At 31.9% G+C, this 22,229-nt stretch overlaps 2 protein-coding genes across 2 annotated transcripts; both read right to left on the bottom strand.

The window, feature by feature from the left end:
* Positions 1 to 10,480: 10,480 nt before the first annotated feature.
* On the bottom strand, positions 10,481 to 11,384 carry LOC114313041 (RNA binding protein). The gene has a single exon (XM_028259352.2). It carries the CDS (start codon positions 11,205 to 11,207, stop codon positions 10,644 to 10,646), a length of 564 nt encoding a protein of 187 aa, XP_028115153.1. The 5' UTR covers positions 11,208 to 11,384; the 3' UTR covers positions 10,481 to 10,643.
* A 7,446-nt stretch (positions 11,385 to 18,830) lies between these two features.
* Positions 18,831 to 20,321, bottom strand: LOC114312999 (glutathione S-transferase PARB). The gene is made up of 3 exons (XM_028259317.2): positions 19,885 to 20,321; positions 19,686 to 19,734; positions 18,831 to 19,452 (listed from the first exon to the last, which is right to left on the bottom strand). The coding sequence occupies exons 1-3, from the start codon at positions 20,155 to 20,157 to the stop codon at positions 19,001 to 19,003; spliced, it is 774 nt and encodes a 257-aa protein (XP_028115118.2). The 5' UTR covers positions 20,158 to 20,321; the 3' UTR covers positions 18,831 to 19,000.
* Positions 20,322 to 22,229: the final 1,908 nt, after the last annotated feature.

Raw genomic sequence — 22,229 nt, 5'->3', positions numbered from 1 at the left:
AATTTTAAATTTTAATTAAGTTAAAATTATTTATAAAATTGTTGTTTATATTAAATAGGAAGGGTAAAATTAAGGTAAGACGCACCATTATGGAGCAACGAATCTTTTGGGAACCTTTTATCACAAATAAGACTTAGTTGTCCATATAAACTAGATAGGACTCATTAGTAATCTTAATAGTAAATTAGGACCTATTAATTATTTTCCCTTATGCTGTGTTTGGTTGGGAAATTTGGAGAGGGATTTGAAAAGGAAAACGGAAAAGGTGTGTGAAATTAGGTGAAATGTAGGTATATTTTATTCACATTTCACCTAACGTTTCCCTTTCTCTTTCCAAATCCCTTCTCAAATCTCCCAACTAAACATAGTATTAGTATTTTTTGGGTTTTTGGAAATGATTCTCAAGAATCTAGATAATAGGGCATCATCGATAAAGGGAAAGTTTAGAATCACAATCTTAAATTAGGAGGCTTAATTCCTCGTTCATCGATCCCTCTTTAACTAGGTAATGGCATTCTTCATTCCACTACGATTTTATTTTCTTTTCATAATGTTTTCTTACATATAAAATGGAATTTCTCTTAAGAAAATAATCAATTAATTAGCTTTCGAACAATCCTCCGTCTTAATCATAAGATTGGTATCTTTCAATTAAATTAACCAATGGTCCCTCTAATGTATATGAATTTATTCTCCATAATACTATAGTTTAATTACTATACCATATAAACCTCATTTTTTTTTTCGGAGGAAAGACTATAAACCTCATCGGGTAAGCTATAAGTTGAGTGCTCTGTGAAGGAGGTGTTTGTCTAGAAATAAATTGGAATTTTTCTTCCAAAGTTGAGAGAAAGTGAGTGGAGGTATTGCCCTACTTTGCTATAACAATGAAAGAATTAGGCCAATTACACAGATTATGAGAATAAAGCCCTAAGCATTTAGAATGAAGAATCAATCCCTTCAATAAAACAAATTAGGAGAATTCTTTTGCGATCATGTTCCATAACCCATCGACAAAGACAAGATCATTGTATTCTAATCAAGCTTAAAGATAAGATTTAGAATTCCTAAAGCTTACGTAGAACAACAATTGTACATCTTCCATGCATGGAATAGGACTCGTGTGTTTTTTTTTTTTTTTTAAACAGTTTTAACTAATCCATGGAATAATCACCAAGCTAGTAATCTCATCCCCATACATTGAACCCTACTGAGGATGATTCAGACCACACCATTATTTTTTTTGTTTACTACTATTTTCCATTGCTAGAAGCTAGTGATTTGCTATAAAAACGTCTATGCTAAACTGTTGGTGTGTGTCCTCATTTCCTCATTGTGCATAACTCTCATCTTTATGCTTGAGGGGACAATTTTAAGACTTTGGCAATATTGATTTGTGAGTTAATTGGGTTTGGCAAAGAGGCATTATCTTCTATATTATTTAGTGAAAGTTGGGTTTGATATCCAAACTTTTTTCTCATGTCACATGACATATTTCTCTATATTTAAAAAAAAAAAAAGAGTTACACTAAGTTCATCAAGATTTAAATCAAGACTTTCGGTTTCATTAAAAAGCCTCTTACTATCTTGAACAAAATACATATTATAATATTAATTTCTTTATTATTATTTTTATTCTTGCTTATTTGAATTTCACGCGTATTCTGTGCGCCACCCACTAGTTATATTTATTTGATCGATCCATAAAAAATATGACTTTTCACATGTGTAGTGTTTGGGAGCATCTAATTACACAATTTTTTTTTTGGTATTATTTATAATGAATGTAGTTTATACCCAAAAAAGAAAAAAAAAGGTGCTGCTGGTAGAACCCACACAATTTCTTTGGTACCTCACCACCTAATTTTAGATTTTGTAAAAGTTCTTTGCACACTTTACTTAATGCCAAAAATAACCTTCACTCTCTTAAATTCTAGTCTTACCCCACCACTAACTCAAGTTGACAACTTGACACCCTCTCACCCTCACAACCATCACCACCATGACCCCTTTGTGATCTCTCTCTCTTTGCACCATCCCACAATCCTCACTTGCCACTCTTCAGCCCCTCCAACTCATCCCAACAATAGTGAAATCACGAAATTAATGGATTTTACCATTTTTTTTTTCTTATTTTTTTACTTGCACGGACCTACATAATAAATGACGTTTATAAGTTAGACTTATCATATTCATAAAAATTTAGCAAGTCTTATTTTAATTTAAATAAAATTAACTAGCAGAAATTATAGACATCCATACCAAAAATTTAATAATAAAAAAAACAATTAAAGAAGAAGGAGAAGAAGAAGAAGAAAAGTTTTAAATGATGAGAACCTGTGAAAAAAGAACAAAAGGACAAAGTTTTTGTGTTGATAAGAAAAAAGAAAAAAAGAAGTGCATCTCATAGTACCCTCCCGCGATACTGATCAGGGTTCGATTCCCTGGATGCGTAACTTATCTTAATCAATCTCTTTTTGTCTAAATTTTCAGTTTTATGGGACTCTTATTTTTCTTTTTATTTTATTTATTTAAATTTTTTGGATGCGCAACTAATATTCATCAATCTCTTTTTGTCTAAATTTTCAGTTTTATGGGCCTCTTCTTGTTTTTTTTTTTCAATTTTAATTTTTTGGTTTCCCAAGGTATCCCTAGGCTTTGTCCAGGGCTAATCTTCTGAGGTACAATCATGCGTCAAGGCGGTGACATCTCCCAAGAAGGTTTGCTGCATTCACAACAGCTCAAACCGGAGATCACTTGCTTAAGCGACCAGAGTCCCTTCCGCTCAGGCCAACCTTCGTTGGTGTTTTATGGGCCTCTTCAAGTCATACATATATACTAGCTAGTGAAAAAAAGCTTATGCAAGACACATGCTAGTATGACCTTTGACTCTAATATTTTATTAAGTTTATTAAATGAAATTGAATAATATGATATTTTTTTGAAAATATTTATTTTATATTTGATTCATTCAAAAAATAATAATAAAAATACATTGTAAAAGAAATAATAATTATTCCATAAGAAAATAAAAATAAAAAAAATCATTCCATTGCACTTCATTCCATTCCACTGCCTAAACTTCTTTTATTTTTTGTTCTTTTTTTTTTTCCAAAAAATAAGCTTAGTTTCTTACAAAATTGAATAGAATCAATGATTAAATATATAATAGAAATTAAAATTTCTATAATAAAGTATAATTATGGAATAAATAGATGAGAAAATTTTTTAGTTCAAATGAGTGGATTTTTTTATTATTTATTAGGATGGAATAATCGAATGGTGATATTATACGTTAATGATCATATGATATCAACGTTAAATTTTGATTTAGTTTTATTTGTAAAAAATTATTTTTAAACTTGTGCAAGGCACAAGCTATTCTTTTGATAAATTTATATTTCCAAAATGCAAATTTTATAACAAATTATTTTATTTGGTTTGATTTTTTTAAAATTATTTTAGACAAATCTTCATTTGTTTTAATAATTTTGTTAATATTTTATTTCAATTTTTTTTTACAATTTTTTTTTCTGTTTATTTTGTTAAATAAAAAATTCTAATAAGAAATAGTTGTAATTTCTAATACTGTAGGGACATTTCCTATTTTAAACAAATCTCAGAGGTGTATTTGTAATTTGCCCAAAACCAAAATGTGTCATAACTGACCAAGAATTTTTGAATTATTACAAAAAAAATCTTCACTCAAATTAGTACCACCAAAAGCGTGAAATAGGAAAGTCAAATTATAGGTTACCATTAGTAAATTATACAAAATAAAATGGCAAAATAGGGGAAAAAAAACCTCCGGAGTGTATTTGTAATTTACTCAAAATCAAAATATTTGGGTAATTTTATTCCCGCACACCAAACCCTCTCAGTGTCGTCTCTTCTTAAGGCGCACACGATTTTTAAATATCAAAGTTTTGCTCAGTGCACATCATTTCTTGTCAAAAATATTCCTAACTCCTTTAAACCTAACCTAACCCTAGCCACCACTCACCACCACCACCCCGCCACACCAACACCACTAGAACATTAGTTTCAAGGTTACAACTCAACATTTACCTAAAAATATTTTCTGAATAATGTTCTTTGTAGAAAAATCTTTTTTTGCTGAAATAAACATAGTATTAAATTGTCTACTTTCTTCCTTGGTAGGAAAATATTTTCTGTTGAAAGCTTTCTTTTTCTTTGTTTTTTTTTTCTTCACTCGTTTGGATCATATAATTTATGTTATTTTTACGTATTTTCATTCAGAAAATGATCCATATGAATCCAGCTAGAAGAATTTCAGCTCGGAGTGCGCTTGAGCACACATACTTCAACAATGAAGAATAAGAATATGATGATGATTCTTGGTTCCATATCCTTCACTTTTGTTTATTGTTGTTGTTATGTGAAGTTTGTGGTGGTGGCTGTGGGTGGTGGTTAGGGTTAGGTTTAGAAGGTTAGGATTTTGATGAAGATAAGGATATTTTGATAAATTTTTTTTTTTTTTTTTGAACGGACATTTTGATAATTTTACTTTAGGATAAAATTATAATAAAATAAAATATCATTAAGTGTGTGAATTAAGAGAAAATGTGATGCGGAAATAGAAGCTCCCAAATATTTATGTTTCATAACTAATCAAGAATCTTTACATAATTACGAAAAAACTTTCATCCAAAGTACTACCAATATTGGTAAATAATACAAAATAAAAGGATAAAATGGTAAACTAAAATGCATACCTCTAATACTAAATAATTCCAAACCAAAGGGTAAAATAAAATAAAAAAGTACAAGCCTCAAACAGGTAAGCACTTTTTATACAGAGTGGTTCTATTAGTACTTCATCTATTATTTTGGATCCCCATTTCTTTGGACCCCTATTTATAAATTTTGAAACACTTAAAATTTCTTTTCTCCTCTTAAATAATACCAAAATTATCTTTGTAAAAATATTCAATCCATTCAATTGAATGCACACCCCCCACACTTCAAAAAAAAAAAAACCTCTTTTCCAAAAACTCTAACAAAACCCATGAAGAAGAAGAAGAGTTAAGTGTAATTACTGTCTTTGCGCTCTCTGTCTTTGCCACCTCATCTTTTTCTTCAGTGATTAATGTTTGGTTACCAGTTCCTAAACAAATAATAAATGTTTGGTTATTGGTTCCCGAACAAATAAACAATGTTCGGGCCTGTATTTCCGAATTTCAATCATATGTTCGGGAGATCAGTCTCGAAAAAATGACGAATATATTTTATTATTTTTGCCATTATTTTTAAGAAATTTACCTTTACAAGACCAATCTCATCTAAGCTAAGAATACCATCAAAGTTATGAACTTTCTCTGAACTTTTATTATTGTACTTCTCCCGTCTTATGAAGTTGTTGTCGAAAAAACTTCCACTCATTATTATTGGGGAGAAGTGTGGGTAATTGAATGGTTGCTACCGTTATCACCGGAATATTGTCGTCAAAGGGTTTTCAAGGTTTTGAGGGTGGGTAGTTTTGAAGGCGAGATTTGGAGAAGATGGATGGATGGTGATGGAGGTGAGTACTCTCATAAACCCTAATTCATGATGTAATGGTGTGTGGGTTTAATTGTGAGATGAGGTGTTCTAAAATTAATGATGTCATTTTTAATAATTTTATTTGAGATTATTATTGTAATAAAAAAAAATTAAAAATTAAGGGATCTAAAATAATTCATGAGATGCTAATAATAACATTCTTTATATATATAGAGATATATATTTTAATCTACATGAGTCCAGAACACCATGTGGACCTTATATCTGGTCATTGGTGTTTTATGATTGATCTACCATTATTCCCATTTTTTTTAGACACAACATAGTATTTCAGAAGACGAAATAATCATCACATAGGGAAAATTCTATTTTCACACACAGCTTCCTCTCTTTCCGCATCTTTTCTCAATACACACACTAAATAAATTTAAATTATAAACTTTCACTCGATACACATCCTACCATACCAAAAATTCCCTTACCATCTTCATCCTCCAATCCCTAATCCTAACAAGCCACCGCGGCTGTTGCCGCCACCGCCGGTGGCGGCACCTCTGCTTTCTTGCAAAACTGAAATTCAAGTTGGTTACATACACCAGACAAGAAAAGACTCTTCGAAATTGTGTGGGGGTTAGTTGAGTTTCCAGATATTGAATACAAAACACCACAAACACGTCTAATATTCTCTATCTATCTATCTGTCACTACACCACCATACATATACATTCACCATGGCTTCAACAGACCTCAGTCTCTCTTGCTTTCCTTCATTTCACTCTCCTCCATTGCTGCATTCAACAATTCTTCTTACTCTACTTTCATTTTCTTCTGAAAAATTACCTGTATTGTGACAATTTTCTTTTTTTTTTTTATTTTTTTAGTGCTTCTCTACTGGGTCTGGGACTGAGTTTTTTAGTACTGGGGGACTTCTTGAATGGGTTGGGAACTGAGCTTGGAACTTTATTTCAAATTCAAGGTACCGTGTTTTAACTTGCATTTGCAACATAAAGAAAATGAGAGTAACCTTTTGTTTTGAAAAAATAAAAATACAAAATCTCAAATGGTGTCCAAAAATTGGCCCCTGTTTTTGCCCCTGCTTTCATGTTGGTTTATTTATTTTCAGCAATTAATTCAATCTGTAACAGTAGAGCAAGAATGCAGGACAGAAAGAGATTCATGAACATGTCTTCCACAATTGACAGACACACTTAACTTAGACTTTTCAAATGTTCAGCACCCAATATGCCATCTTGCTCAAGTCCAATCAAGTAAGGCACCATAATTGTTCTCATATCAACCCCTTTTCTTGAATAGATAGATGCATGTTGAAGTCTCTCTCTCTCTCTCTCTCTCTCTCTATATATATATATATATATATGTATAATAAGATTTTTTTTTTTTTTGAACTATATATAATAAGATTGGTTTGAGAGAGTAGAGTTAGGGTTTTGGGAAAGGAATATTTTGGTAATTTAATTTCAAGAAAAAAATGTAATAAAAAAAATCATTAAGTGTGTGGAAAGAGAGGAAATAGTGTGTGGAAATAGAATTTCCCATCACAGAGCTTTGTACTTGAGAGTTGAGACCGCAACAATGTAGCAGTATGGTTCACACAGCAAAGAGGAAAGCTTTCACAGCATTGTCTTGAAGATTTAATCTTGGATAGTGGAAACTCAGAGTTCAAGCTATAATTCAAAATCTGGGGCTTGAACCCTCATATATTCCCTGCATGAAAAGAATTGGGTATTATTCTCCAATCCAATCACAGCTTTTCGAAGCAAGAAGCTTAGTGGAATCTGTGGAATCTGCCAGTATAGGAGGGGTTCCTTACCTGTTGGGGAATCGGATAGAGGAGGTTTAGAACGATCGACAGTGTGACAGTACTGCACTACAGGAGAGATACGCAAACACTCCATCAATATGGACTTCAATCATAGCCTAACTCCTGTCCCACAGATGGCATAGTGGCAAAGAGCCGGTCAAGGATTCATAGGCAAAAGTTTTGTTCCATAGACTCAAATCCTGTCTCCATAATCACCAAACCACCACCCGAGGGTGCCTTTTTTTATTTAAAAATTAAAAAAATGACTTTCCGGACCAAATTTCGATCCAAAACTGAGGTGGAAATGTTTCATTGGGCAATGATACCCCCACTTTATCACAAACCAATGACAATGCAACACCTCAGTCAGTTTCAATAAAAAAATCAGCCAATCAATAATTTTTTCTGAAAATTATATAGATAAGCAACAGACTACCAAATAAGGTTTTATTAGTGTGCAAATGACAGACATGGTCAGATGGCAATATCAAGTTTACAACATGATGACATAACAGATTGCAAATAGCAGAATATGATGCTAACCAGTAACCACTATCAGTTGCTTTAGTTTGCTGCATTTGCAGAAGAAAAGCAGCCCTATAGCTAAGTAAGCCCAACAATCTCAAAATTAAGTGGCATCTTGTCTAACACTCTGCTAATATCAGCTCTAATGCCTCTACCGTCAGACGAGGCGTATAGTTCTGTGATCTTAATTCCTCCATCTGCTATTGAATTCTCATTTCGATGTTCAGAGATTCAAAACACAGCCACTAAATATTTGGAGTTTACTACTCCAGCAATCATATCAACTAAAATATTTATTAGCATTGTAACCTACCTGAGGGAACGACATGGATCCATTGAAGTCAATCAGACGATACAATCCTAAAACCCAATTCAAATAGATCAGAGCACACCCCTATAGAGAACTCTATATCATCAACAGTAGCCATCCAGACAAGCAATTGAAACCCTCATAATTTAGTTTGCTTGCAAAATACACAATACCAGTAATTGAACTTCCTGAAATGTTTGACCTTGGAGATCAAAAAATAAAATAATAGATAAAAGATCCAAAAGATCTATCTCCCAAAATCACATTACTCACTGTGGGCATCAAACATGTAAACATTTGATGCAAAACAAACAACATGCAAGACACAGGAAGTAAAAGCCTTCCAAAATGCAACTGTGAATGGTGCACAGCTTTGCAAAGAATATCAAAAGGATTCGGTCCTGCCAACTAGAAAGACCAGTTGAAGTGATAATTGAAAAATAGGCAAGAAGATAAAAAGCGAGTAATATATGACGTGTAAAACAAGCAAATATTGATTAGATGCTTAATAATGCATGCAGTAGGGATAAGGAAAAGTAGGCAAACTGGATTCTCAGGCAATCCTTCATCCATGACATTTTTCCAATCACACAATAAAGGTGTGCCAGTGCAATTTGTACTCTTAAAAATAGTTACCAACTAAAGCTTGCCATTTTTTGTTAAACAACCTACCACTCTTAAGCGAACTAAAATAAATCTCAAGTCCGCCAATATCCTGACAGAAACCTCATCATTCTACAAGATTATTTCTACTGATTTTTAAGAGTTCAAAAACCATTGGGAACTCAGATCTTACAACAAAAATCTGCATGTGAAGCATTATAAAGAGACTTGCAACAGAAAGGGAAAATGAAACCCAACATAGGCAAAGGATAAATATAATTCCAAAAATAAATTCACCTAGAGCAAATGTGAATTACACCGTGACTTTAAAATTCCACTTAAAAATAATTGACATAAATCATCTGTTAAAGGCATCAAGCAATCCAGATCAGTCCCAAATCCATCCAATCCCCCTACCTTCCACAATGCATTCCTCATCAACTACAATGCAAAAATTCTTATTGTCATCCAACTATACAAAATGCTACATTAAATCTGGTGCAAACCCAAATGCCAAGGATGCAACTTAAACATAAATCGATACAAATAATGTCAGAATGACCATATTTATCTGTCATGTTTTGTTTACCATCTTATGGGTTCGTAACTAATATGAGGGGTGGTGGGATCTATCAAAACCAATGCCACTTTAACACATAAGTTGGTCAAGACAACATGATAAATAAATGTGGTAATTGTAGCACTTCTGAAATCCATAAGAACCCAACAAAAGCATTCAATTTAGTCCTATGTCCTATATTATCACAGAATAAAACCCCAGCTATGCCCTGTTTTTCTTGAAACAGAATATTATTTAAGTAACTAATCACTTTCAATATTTGATTTGATGTACTAATATTGGCCTCAGATTAAAAACAAACAGAAGAAAAGAAATTTCAGCTTCCCCCCCCCCCCCCCTCCTCTCACGAGCATGAACAAAATCTATCTAGAAGATAATTTTTGACTTGTTTGCTCAAATGGATAAGTTAAAAACACAATTTACACTCTCGCATAAAGAAAATTAACAACTTAAAATAATTGAAACTAGTGTGCATGCTATCCACAAACTGTGAAGACACATGAAGTACTTTTGTGATTTATCTTTCTTATTCCCTTTCATTTCTACTCTGGTCCAACTAGAAATATCATTTGTTCACATTTGAACAATATTAACAACAAACAGTCCATGCCAAGCAATGCATCAAGCCAGCAAAACAAACACCTAAACCAATACCAATGCAGATAAATTTTAGTACAAAGTAAAGGTTCCATGGAACAAAAAGATACGAGCCAGGGAGAGCCAAAATTATAATTTGAAAATGTGTTTGGTCAGACAACCACTTCACAAGTGGTCACAGGGTTCTAAGTTGACGATCAGATTGGCTGCCGGATGCAACCAATCTACGTTCTCGTATGCAGGCTTCGAATATAAGCATTTCAATCATCATAACATCTGTGTCCCAGTCTCTGTTTGATCTCTGTGTGCTTAGCACTACTGTAAAAATATTAGATATAAGTCACATATTGCTTCCAACAGAAATGTAGACATCATCAGTTAAGATTTAGATAAGTCACCTATAAAAAGCTTCTAAATTTCCCAGAATAAAAAGCATGCAAAATACATCATTCAACAAACACGAACGCTAAAGTCAATTCCAAAAGCAACTAATCAAAAAATTAAAAGCAGTTGAAACAACTTCATGCTAACCATCATGATCATATTATAAAAACAGTTAAATAACAAACTCAAATCAATCCCACATACAAAATTAAAATATAAAACCCAAGTCACTCAGAATTGAGTAACTAACACCCACATACAAAAACACAAATTTATCCTCCAAATCAACAGCAAAATTTTCAGAGGTCATCCTCCATCCTCAAGTATTCCCCAATATCCGACTGGTGCAGCACCACAATCCCATTCGGGTCCATCTTCCTGCAATCATGGGTCGATTTGGCCGCAACCCCAAACCCCAACGGCACATCCGCCATCGAAAACACCACAACCCCATCTTGGGGCACAATATTCTCAGTAATCCTCCCCAACCCACCTTTCAAAACATGATTTCCGTACAAAAACGACATCTCCGAGGTGGGTTTGAGCCAGACCTTGTGCTTTGCATTGGCGGCGAGCAAATTGAGCCCTTGGATCGAAAGATGAAACTTGCCTCCTTTAGTGAATTTACCGATTTGGGTACCGAGTGAAACGAGATTGTCTCGCTTGATGTTTGTGGCTCGCTTGACAAGCGATTCGCTGACGTAGTAGACTCGGTTCTTCTGCAATCGGAAGCAGTAGCGACCTGGGTTGGGTTCTGGGCCTTCGTGAGAAGGGTTGTCGACGATGTTCTTGAGGTTGTTGCCTGTGAATTTGAACATCTTCTCGAAGACTTGTGTGGTCTCGCTCTCGTCCAGTGGCCTCATCGTCGTTACCAGGAGGAAAGGGGGTTGTGAGGGGGGCTAGGGTTTTGGGTTTATCTTTCTCTCTCTGTTTCTGTTTCCCTTGTTATTTTCCCCTTTTTACCCAAACGTAGCCTTAAGTTTTTTCTTTTTATGGGGGAGAAATTAAACAAAAAAAGGTTATTTGCGCTTTGTTTGGGTTCCATATTTTCTTAGCTTAAACATTTTGCGTGATAAAAAAAACTAAATAAAAAATATTTTTATTTTAAAAGTAAAAAAGATTTTATAAATTAAAATTTTACAAATACCACTGTATAATAACTAAAGGTGAGTAACGGATATTCTAATCTTTTCAAATTGACTTAATCGAATCAATTCGTCGCATTTTGGACTAATGCATGATGACGAGCGGACGATTACAGATTGATTTTTTTCAATCTGCCTAATTTTCGATGGATGTCGGATTTGAAATTCCTTTAACCGTAACTGAACCGCCAAATCGCGAGCACCCCTAGTAATTTGTAAGACTTTGTATTTTCAATTTGTTTAGATATTCTGTTTGTGTTTTCAATTGAAAAAGAGTTTAGATATTCTATTGTGTTTTTAATTGAAAAAGAGTTTAGATATTCTATTGTGTTTTCAATTTAAAAATCCTTTTATCAAATGACAAGTGTTAATATTTGGTATTTTTGTGTATAAAATATAAGGCTTAATTTTGTCATTCAAAAAAAAATCAAATTAAATAGTTTTTGAATAAAAAAAAGTAATGAAATAGTTTTGATAATGCATGGTTTTCTTATATATATTTATTATTGATATTTGACAATTTACTTGATAATCTTTTGATTATGTTGAGTTGAATTGTTATCCAAAAAAAAAAAACATTGACAAGTTATTATATTATGTTCAAAATTTATAAAAGTTTAAACCTTTCAAACCGATTCACATTCATTCACCAATCTGTATCCGTCAATCTGACAGATGAATGCAAATTGATTTTTTTAATTGGCCAATTCGACCGACGAATGACAAATTAAAAGTTCCCAGGTCGCAACCAAATTGCAAACACTCCTAACTATAACCATCACATCACCTACATCACTATAAAAATCAAGGTTGACTCCACTATTACTATTAATGTGATTAGTTTTAATTTTCTAAATTTAATTTTCTAAAAATTTAATTTTTTATTTTTCATGTTTTTTGCTTTCGTGAATATTTTTAAAATTTTAAGTAATTTTTTTACTTTTTAGATGCACCTTACTTAAATGTATCTAAAAAGTAAAATATTTGTAATTTTTTTTAAAAAAAATCAATAAATACATAAGAATATGAAAAATAGACTGAATTTTTTGTTTTTGTTTTTGTATTTTTGGTATTTAGTGAATTTTTTAAAGATTTTTTTCACAAACATTATACTTTTTAAGTATATTTATATTAGGTGTATCTAAAAATTAAAAAAATACTTAAAAACTAAAAAAATACAAAAAAAAAAAATTAATTTTTTGAAAAGTGAATTCAGAATTCACAAACTAAACAAGCGGATAATTGCTACCAAACCGTTTTCTTCACTTCTACTTCCACTTCCACCACTAATACATATGAGGTTATTTTAGGAAGTAAGTTAAACATTTTGATTTTTTTAATTTTTTTTTTTAAAATCGTATAAAAAGAAAAAAGAGATGATGTAATCTAAAATATATTAAAAGTCAAAAAATGACTTTTCATCTATTACCCAAAAGATGCCATAGTCATTAAAGTCTGGATCATCTCCCGCCCATTTCTATAGCTGTCCCTGCAGTGGTCTTTTTTTTTTTTTTCTTCCTTCCCTTTTCCTCATTCCTTCTCTGGTCTCAAATAGCGAGACGATGATGACGGTGTTGGAAAATTTGAATCTAAATTTACTCCAATGGTTGTGTCTCTTGAGATAGAAGGGTGTGTTATTTTGAAGGGTCACAGCTTTTCTGAAGAGTTATGGAGGAATTTATAAAATCCCATCTCCCTCATTTTAATTTATATAGAGTATTGCAATTTTCTTCTTTGCTTTGTATTTTATTCTTCATATTTTTTGAATCTAATTTCCCTATAAAAAGAGTACATGCACAACAAAGTTCGTTAGGCTTGCAATAGTAGTGTTGCTAGTGCAAGACATTGATCGTTGTATCCTGAGAGATAGACGTCCATTGAATCCTAAGCACCGGTGGGAGGATGAATCTGTCTTAAGGAAAGAGTGTCACACACTCAACTCGATCAAGTTTTATCGATTTATGTACTGTAAGTTTTATCACGTTATTATGTCGATTTATTTCAGTTTTGATTTTATCCAAAAATCGTTTACATTTTTAAATTATATTTTTCATATAGTTTGGTACTATTTTTCTAACAATCTTAAGACAGACTCGTTCTTGTTTATGATTTTTGGGAAAACATAATTGATTTGTTATTTGTATATGGTGAATTGCATGAGCCGGTGGCACTGCAATATGTTGGACCATCATATATTTTTTTCCCCCCTTCAATTATTGATTGATGGTTGTTAATAGTTTATATGCAATTTGTTGTATAATTGAAAATTTGCAGCGGGAATAAAACTTACATGATAAATATTTGTTTATGTGATGTTGGTTATCATTCAAATATACGAGTTTTTTTTTTTTTTTTTATGAAAAAATTGATTTGTTCAAATCAATTATTTTTATGCATTGTTTATTTGGAAATGGAACGGTTACATTCGTGAGAGAAATATAAAGGTTACTCACACACTGTTTGACGGAAACCCCTTTTCGAGAGAACCATCTCTTGGAATTTGTTGTTTTCTGGATACATAAAACACAACCATACCAAAACACTCCATCAGATATACATATTTTACGAATTCAGAGCATCAAATAAAATCTGGAAATGCTTCTTACTGACTCGGCGGTCCTCGAAGACGAAATCGCAATGTCGATGGGCTCGGTCGATGGTGTCGGGTCTGTAGGGCTCGAGATTGATCGATTCCGATGAAGAAGTTTGGGTTGTTGAAACCAGAAGCAATCCGAGAGGTTGTATATGTATAGAAGCTGTGTTGATAACCAAAGGTTTGTGCTTTTTGCGAGAAAATTGAGAAGAATTGGGCAAATGATCAAATCAATGCGCAGTAACGAATTTTTCATGTTATTCCATAAGACTCAATTTGAATAAACCTATCAATGTGTAAAAATATTATATATATATATATATATATATAAAGAGAGAGAATTTGAATAAGAATAACAAGTGATTAAATTATTAAATTATTTTTTGAAATATAGTGTGATATGTGTTTTTTATTTTTTTTGACTGATTTAGTTTCAAAGCTATGTATGGGATTTAATTAGAGTATATTTAAAAGTTTGTGAACTTTTTGAATTGTGGTGTTGTTCCATTTAATTGGAAATAGATTAAGGAATCTTTTGTATTGATTATTATTTTGTTAATAATCAAGTTGAAAGTTATTTTTTAAAATAGCTTTGACATAAGTTGTCATTATTTATTATGAAACTTGTGAAATAGAGTTGTTTTATTTGCATTAGTGACAGTGACACTTGTCTGAAAATGAATCATGTTATTTGTGTTAATTTATATATTATCACAAATATGGAGAGAGAGAGAGATTAATGGGAAATTATGATTATGATTGATTTGTTAATCTTGTCCATGTCTACATATGTTGTAGAGTTGACAATTAATAGCATCATTTTTTTATGATGTTATTAATATTTTTTTTATGATGTCATTAATATTAATTTGGTACGTGGTGTTTTATAAATGGATTTCAATTAGTTATCATGAATGGATGCCAATTAGTTATCGAAGTATTGATAAAAATGTGAACCTATGTGTTTTGACATAAGAGGAATTCCAACTATTCTTTGGAATAATGACTAAAATTGGTGTGGTGACTGATAACTCCGTAATGAAATATTTTATGAGTTAAAATATTTCATAGGTGAAAGACATTTTGGTAATTGTTGACGCAGTCACCAATACTAAATAAGACAAATAAGATGTAAATGTATTTATACAGTAATATTTGTATATTCCATGTTAAGATTGGAATTAAGGGTTGCAGTAAACAAAAAGAAATTAATCATGGCTAAAGAAGTGTTATTTGACAAAGTGTTGTGCCCACAACCGGTATTAGTCATTTCTTTCTTGTACTGCAAAAGCAAGTTATGAAGTCTAATTATATTTTAGACAAATTAGTATTATGATTATATTCACAAAGCAATTTACATCTTGTTATTTAATTCAAGTACGCCAATTAATGATATATTTTGATTTATCTCAGAATTGTAGAGGTGTATTAATATTTTTGTGTAATTATACACCAGTAAGAGAAAGTTTCCTTGGAATGCTTATAATAAGGGGGTGCTTGGAGGATTTTACCAAAGTAACATATCTGTTTGTAGGTCCACAAAGAATCTCAATTCTTTTTATAGGACAGAGCTGGAGTAGAAGCAAAAATGATTTCATTAACTCCTAAGGAACAACTCTATGTTTATTATTTAAATTTGAAAATGGGAGTAACATAGAGTAATGGTAAGTTTTGATGTAATCAAAGACTTAATACCGTAGGACATTTGCTTTCAATTGTGAATATTGTCTAAGGATAATATAATGGATCCACTAATGATATATAATTGAGAAGGTCAAACGAAAAATAGCGACCGCTAAACAAAAAGTTTGACCAGAGAGCAAATGAGAAAAAGTTCATCAAAAGGAATGTGATTAAAACCTATTACATCAGAGTCATCATAATGGTAACCTTACTTAGATGACTGGAGATCCCAAGAACTAAGTTCAAAGGGACAATTAAGTTATGTGTGGCTCGCTCGAAATCACTAAATGAGTCTAACTCCTATCCAGTTCTGTGATGAAAGTGATATCTGCAATATGTGTTGTATGCAGGGAACTTAGGGTAAGTTATGCTTTTAATGATCACTTATATCTTGAAAACCCCAGACTGTTATCTTTCAAGAGGAGTATTTAAGAGACTTGAAATAAGGATCACCTATATGAGTGTGAAGGGGCCACTTCTATGAGAATTGATAAGGCAAAATTTTCTAAAGCACTCATGAAATATCAAGAGATGCCCAAGGCCAAAATGGGCACAACTGTGAGAACTAAACTGTGTCTGGAGATATTCTGTGTGAATTCTATTGTCTTGGCTTACACAAACGACTGAACAGTTCAAGGCATCATGTCCACTAATTAGCTAGTAAGTCCGATAGGCTTTCACTAGAGAAGGTTCAAAGCCGAAAGCTACCCATCCCGATGCAGGATATTTCCTTGATGTACTCTCTTGTTGTCTGCATGTTGTTGCACGTTCTTTCGCAAATTTCATTCATGTGGGGGATTGTTGAAAAATTTGAATTTAAATTTACTCCAATGGTTGTGTCTCTTGAGATGGAAGGGTGTGTCGTTTTGAAGGGTCACAACCTTTCCGAAGAGTCATGGAGGAATCTATAAAATCCCATCTCCCTCATTTTAATTTATATAGAGTATTGCAATTTTCTTCTTTGTTTTGCATTTTATTCTTCATATTTTTTGAGTCTAATTTTCCTATAAAGAGAGTACATGCATAACAAAGTTCGCTAGGCTTGCAATAGTAGTATTGCTAGTGCAAGACATTGATCGTTGTATCCTAGGAGATAGACGTCCATTGAATCCTAAGCACCGGTGGGAGGACGAATCTGTCTTAAGGAAAGAGTGTCACACACTCAACTTGATCAAGTTTTATCGATTTATGTACTGTAAGTTTTATCACGTTATTATGTCGATTTATTTCAGTTTTGGTTTTACCCAAAAATCGTTTACATTTTTAAATTATATTTTTCATATAGTTTGGTACTATTTTTCCAACAGACGGCAGCGAAGCGACAATGACAATAGTGGTGAGATGACGGCGGCGGCGACACAACTGAACCTCACCCTTCCATATTTGCATTCACTATCTTATATATGTAAACACTAATAGACACACACAGATACATATGTATAACACACACACATATATATATATATATATATATATATATATATTTCACTCTATCCTTGTCAGCAATCCTCTCAGATTTAGATCCAGATCCAAATACTCAACACCCAGAGATAACATTACAAAACACACAATTCCAAGAAACCCTAGCTCTGGATTGCCTAAATATTTAGTTATATTTTTTTCTTTTAATAGAAATATTCACTATTCTTGCTTAAGAAAAACAACACAACCAGGATCAATATTTTTCTTCTCATTTCCACAATTGAAAATTGAGGTTCCCTGCTTTGATGTTTACTTTTCCATGGAAATTGATACAATTTTTTTTAATATTTATATATTTGGATTTCAGGTGTGTCTCCGTCGTTGTCGCTGTCGCCCTGTTGTTCGACCGTCAACAGTGACCTTGTTTCTCTGTTCGTCCGTTCGTGAGGTGCTTAGGATTTGAGAGCAGAGAAGAAAATAGGGGAAATGAAGAAAAAAGAATCAAAAAAAAAAAAGGTGCGTCCGTTCGTAAGGAGACCTCGTCTTTCTTCTTCCACTTTTTCTCTTCTCTGATTTGTGTATTTGGTTTTTTTTTTTTTTTTGTGAAATTTGCCCCAAAACGATGTCATTTTGGGGCGCCGCAGGGACTGCCGCAGGATAAGGCAGCAGAGGATCCGGACTCATAGTCATTAGTAGTATTTTTATAGTGATAACCAAACATTACTAGGGCATTTTGAGAAGTGAGTTAAAAGTCATTTCCCAACTTTTAGTTAAAAGTTATTTCCCAACTTTTAATGCACTTTCTCTATCACAGAAAAAAAAACTCAAAAAGTAAAAAAAAATAATCTTTAACCATCTTCCCAACACACGTTGTGGCTACCAAACCACTACATCTACTTCTACGTTTACCACTATTATAGTCATTAGTAATATTTTCAAGGTGATAACCAAACATAACAATAATAATAATAATAATAACAATCATTAATACATTAATTTTATAAAAAATTATTTTTAACTGCAACAAACAGAACGTTAAGTTGTGTTTGATTTATTTTATTTTATTTTAATAAAGAGCTCATAGGCCTTATTTGGTTTAACTTTCAAAACATAATTTTTGAAAAAAAATTTCAAAATTTTGTTTGGTTGGAAATTTTTTGCAAAAATTTTTCAAAATCACTTTTTATCTTTTACACATCAATCAATCATTTTTTCTCTCTCGTCTCTCATTCTCAATCACTTTTTCTCTCACACACATCTACTCAATTATAACAAAATATCAAATCATCTCAAATTCTCATATTCCAAAACTATTTCCAAAATATATAACCAAACAAACCAAAAAAATTTCTAAACTCTTTGCCTAAGATTTTTTTAAAAAATTTATCTCTCAAAACCAAACTAAACATACCCAATATATCTGCTGTATAAGCTAAAGTCAACTTCCCTATTTGGATTTAACTTAATTAATTAATTAACAAATAAAAACAAAAATTAACAAACTCATCAACAACACTCATTTTGAGGATGTCAATTTTTTCCTAACTTTTATTTTTAGTGATCTTTTTTAAAAAAAATTGTATTAAAAAAATTGACAATAATGGAAGACCTCTATTGAGCACCAAATGCATAAGAAATCGAACTTTATGAATATATAAGAAGTTGATTATCTTAAATTAATATCAATTGTCATGATTTGTTACATTGACACAACTCAAATCTTATTTATATTTTCGTCCCAATAATATTACAGACACAGAAATTTCACAGAAAATATTCAGAATGCAATACCTGCATTCACCTTGGTACACAATCAATACTTATTTTTTACCATCTCCACAACCCGAGACCAAGCCGGCCTAGCCATAATTCTTGCACACCATGCACTAACCCTTGGGCGTGACTCGATGACTCGATTCATTGGTGTCTGCATGAGATAATACAAGTTAGGAAGGTGAGTTAGATCTGCAGAAGTGAATTTTTCTCCTCCCAAGTACTTGGATTCACCAAGTCGCTCTTCATAGATGTCCAGCACCTTAGCTAATTTTGCTTCCTCCTCTGCCACCGCGGTTGTGTCAGGTGTGAATCCATTTTTGGGCTTGAAGATTAGCTCATTGATAAGCTTCAGAGCTGGAGGATTGAATTGATGATCTTGCACATCAATCCAGGCAGCCACAACACCTTGTGTTAATGGGTCTTTGAATATGTGCTCTTTACCTGGTTTTGGATAGGCAAAGGCTATGAATCTCATTATAGCCCTTGACTCTGCACAAAAATAACACTTGATAATTATTTGACATATATAGATCATAATCTCACAAAATTTATTATCTTAATTTTTTGCCTAAAAATCCTAATTTCGAGGTCTTGAAGTTAATGACTGAATAAACCTCCAGTGACTCAAAATCGAAATCTTATTTTGTCCTAAATCTTTATGCCTCTACTAATCCATTATGTGTGTGTATAAGTTAAAGGTTGGAGATTTGTGAATCACTTACCAAATAAAGTCAAGTCGCCATCTTGAAATGCTGGTACCTCAGCAAATGGCTAGTAAAAGAAGTCATCAAATTAACCACATAAAAATATAAAAAGAAATACTCAAACTAAGTATATGAATCTGAGACAAATTGATTGAAATTATACTTAATTATGTATGAGAGAGAGAGAGAGAGAGAGAGAGAGAGAGAGAGAGAATACATTGAGAGAAAGAAAAGGCTCTTGTTTGTGCTCCCCAGCTTCAATGTCAATGGGTACAAACTCAAAGTCTAAGTCATGCTCATAGAGAGATGCCAAAACTCTTAATGTTGGTGGAGATGTTAAGGTTCCATAGACCTTCTTCAGGACAGCCATGAGAATCTCAGAGAGAGAGAGAGAGAGAGAGAGAGAGAGAGAGAGAGGGAAGTAAATTGAAGACGATGAGCAATTATTACATTCTGAAGAGGGTATTGTGATGATGGTACTTTCTTTCATTAGGAAAAAAAAAAAAATTGATGTCTAAAAATAAAATGAAGATCAGCAACAATTATTACATGTTCAAGAGGGCGTTGTGACGCTGGTGCTTTTTCACATTTGAAAAAATAGATATCTCACTAAATTATTGCATACTCTCTTCTTGCGATCCCCACCCTTTCCCACTATAGATTAAAAAATATAATGAAAATTATATTGAAAAAAGAAAAAGAAAAAGAAAATATTTTGAAAAATATCTCATCAGATGGTCTCGTGGTAATTAAGCAATTTAATATTAAATTATCGGAAATCATATATTGTTATTTGATTAAAAGTGCAATAAGTTTATTGTTACAATAGACAAAATGAAAAATTAAAGTAAAATTTGATACAAAATGTATGGATATAAGTGTGGTTCATCCTTATTAAATAAAGTGATATACAACACTAACTAAAAAATAAAAGAAAAGAAAAAAAGTGTGACACTATATTTAGGATGTTTTTCTCCTAAGCATTTCCTCTCATTATGATGTAATTTACATTGATTACTTTTGAGAATTAGAAAAATAGAATATGTCCTATAATTTTATTGATACAATACATAAAAGGTAAATTACATTGAAACCCCTTGAGATTTATATTTATTACAGTTCTCCCCTCACATTTGGAAAATTACACTGACCTCCCTTGTCAGTGTAATTAATTGACGGTGTTAACTTTTAAGTTAAAATGACATATTTACCCTTAACTTTTACATTTACTTTAAAGGGTAAATTACATTGACACCCCTTGATATTTCAATTTAATATGAATCCCTCCCTGACATTAAAAAAAAAAAAAAACTAATTTAATAAAAATAAATATGAAGAAATATATTTAATTTGTAAAAAATTATTTCTAACCACTCGAAAGATAAAAGTTATATAAAAATGATAATTATTTTTTATTTTTTATTTCTTAACCAAATTAATTTTTAATTTTTGAATTTTTTTCTAAAAATCAAATTATACATATCCTAAGAATCTTTTAATAAGTCATTTCTTATGTTGGTAACTTATTTAATTATTTGTTAATTTTATAACATTTTACCATCTAAGGCCTGTTTGGTAACCATTTCATTTTCAGTTTTCAATTTATATTTACAAAAATTTTAAAAACTGTCATAAAACTTGTTTGATAATTTTTTTGGTTTATAAATGGTTGTCTCAGTTTGTAAATTTGAGGAAACAACATAAATTTAAAAAATGAGTTTACGTTGGTTTTTAAACAGAAATTTAAAAATTTGACTAACAATTTTTTTTTTCCAATTAATTTTTTTTTCAACTAATACTAACCGAGGGGACAATTAATGCTACTTTAAACCTTGGGGAGGGGATTGCAATTTCTAAAATGTGAGGGGTGTCAATGTATTGTACCTAGTGAGGGCAAAATTGATATTTAAAAATTTAAATTGTTGACATCAGTAAAATTTGTTAGTTGACTTAACAGTCAACTGTCAACTAACTGAGAGAGTAATCTGTAATGAAACTTTAAATCTCAAAGAGAGGAATGCAATTTTTAAAAGGTGAGTGGGGAAATTATAATAAATATAAATCTCAGGAGTGTCAATGTAATTTACCCATACATAAAATATGGGATCCATCGTCATAATATACTCATGACACCTAATATTATAAGCAAATTAAATATGAAAATTTAAAAATTCAATTACAGATGCAATTTAAAGCACCGTATTTTTTTCACTTTCTACTGATAACAATAATCAACCCCATACCGCGCACATATTAAAATTTTAATCTTCACAACATTACTCTAACTTGAGATCCTCTGCTACTTTGATGGAAGCTGGCCGTGAGGAAATGTCACTCCACCAAGCACTCAAGTGAGGCCGAGAGGTCACCATACTTGCCTTGGCGCTTCTCATGAAGAAAACAAGTTTTGGTATGTGGGTTAGATTGGCCAAGGTGTAAGCAATGTACTTAGATTTTGTCAATCTCTTCTCATACACATTGAATACTTTCTCAAGCTTCAAAGTCTCGGCCTTGATGACCTCCTCATTGGTAGGAATGCCTTCTAATGGATTCATCAATGTT

Source organism: Camellia sinensis, chromosome 6, assembly GCF_055761805.1.
Source record: "Camellia sinensis isolate YWXY chromosome 6, ASM5576180v1, whole genome shotgun sequence".
In the NCBI taxonomy this organism is placed as follows: domain Eukaryota; kingdom Viridiplantae; phylum Streptophyta; class Magnoliopsida; order Ericales; family Theaceae; genus Camellia; species Camellia sinensis.
This window is presented reverse-complemented; position numbering and strand designations above follow the sequence as displayed.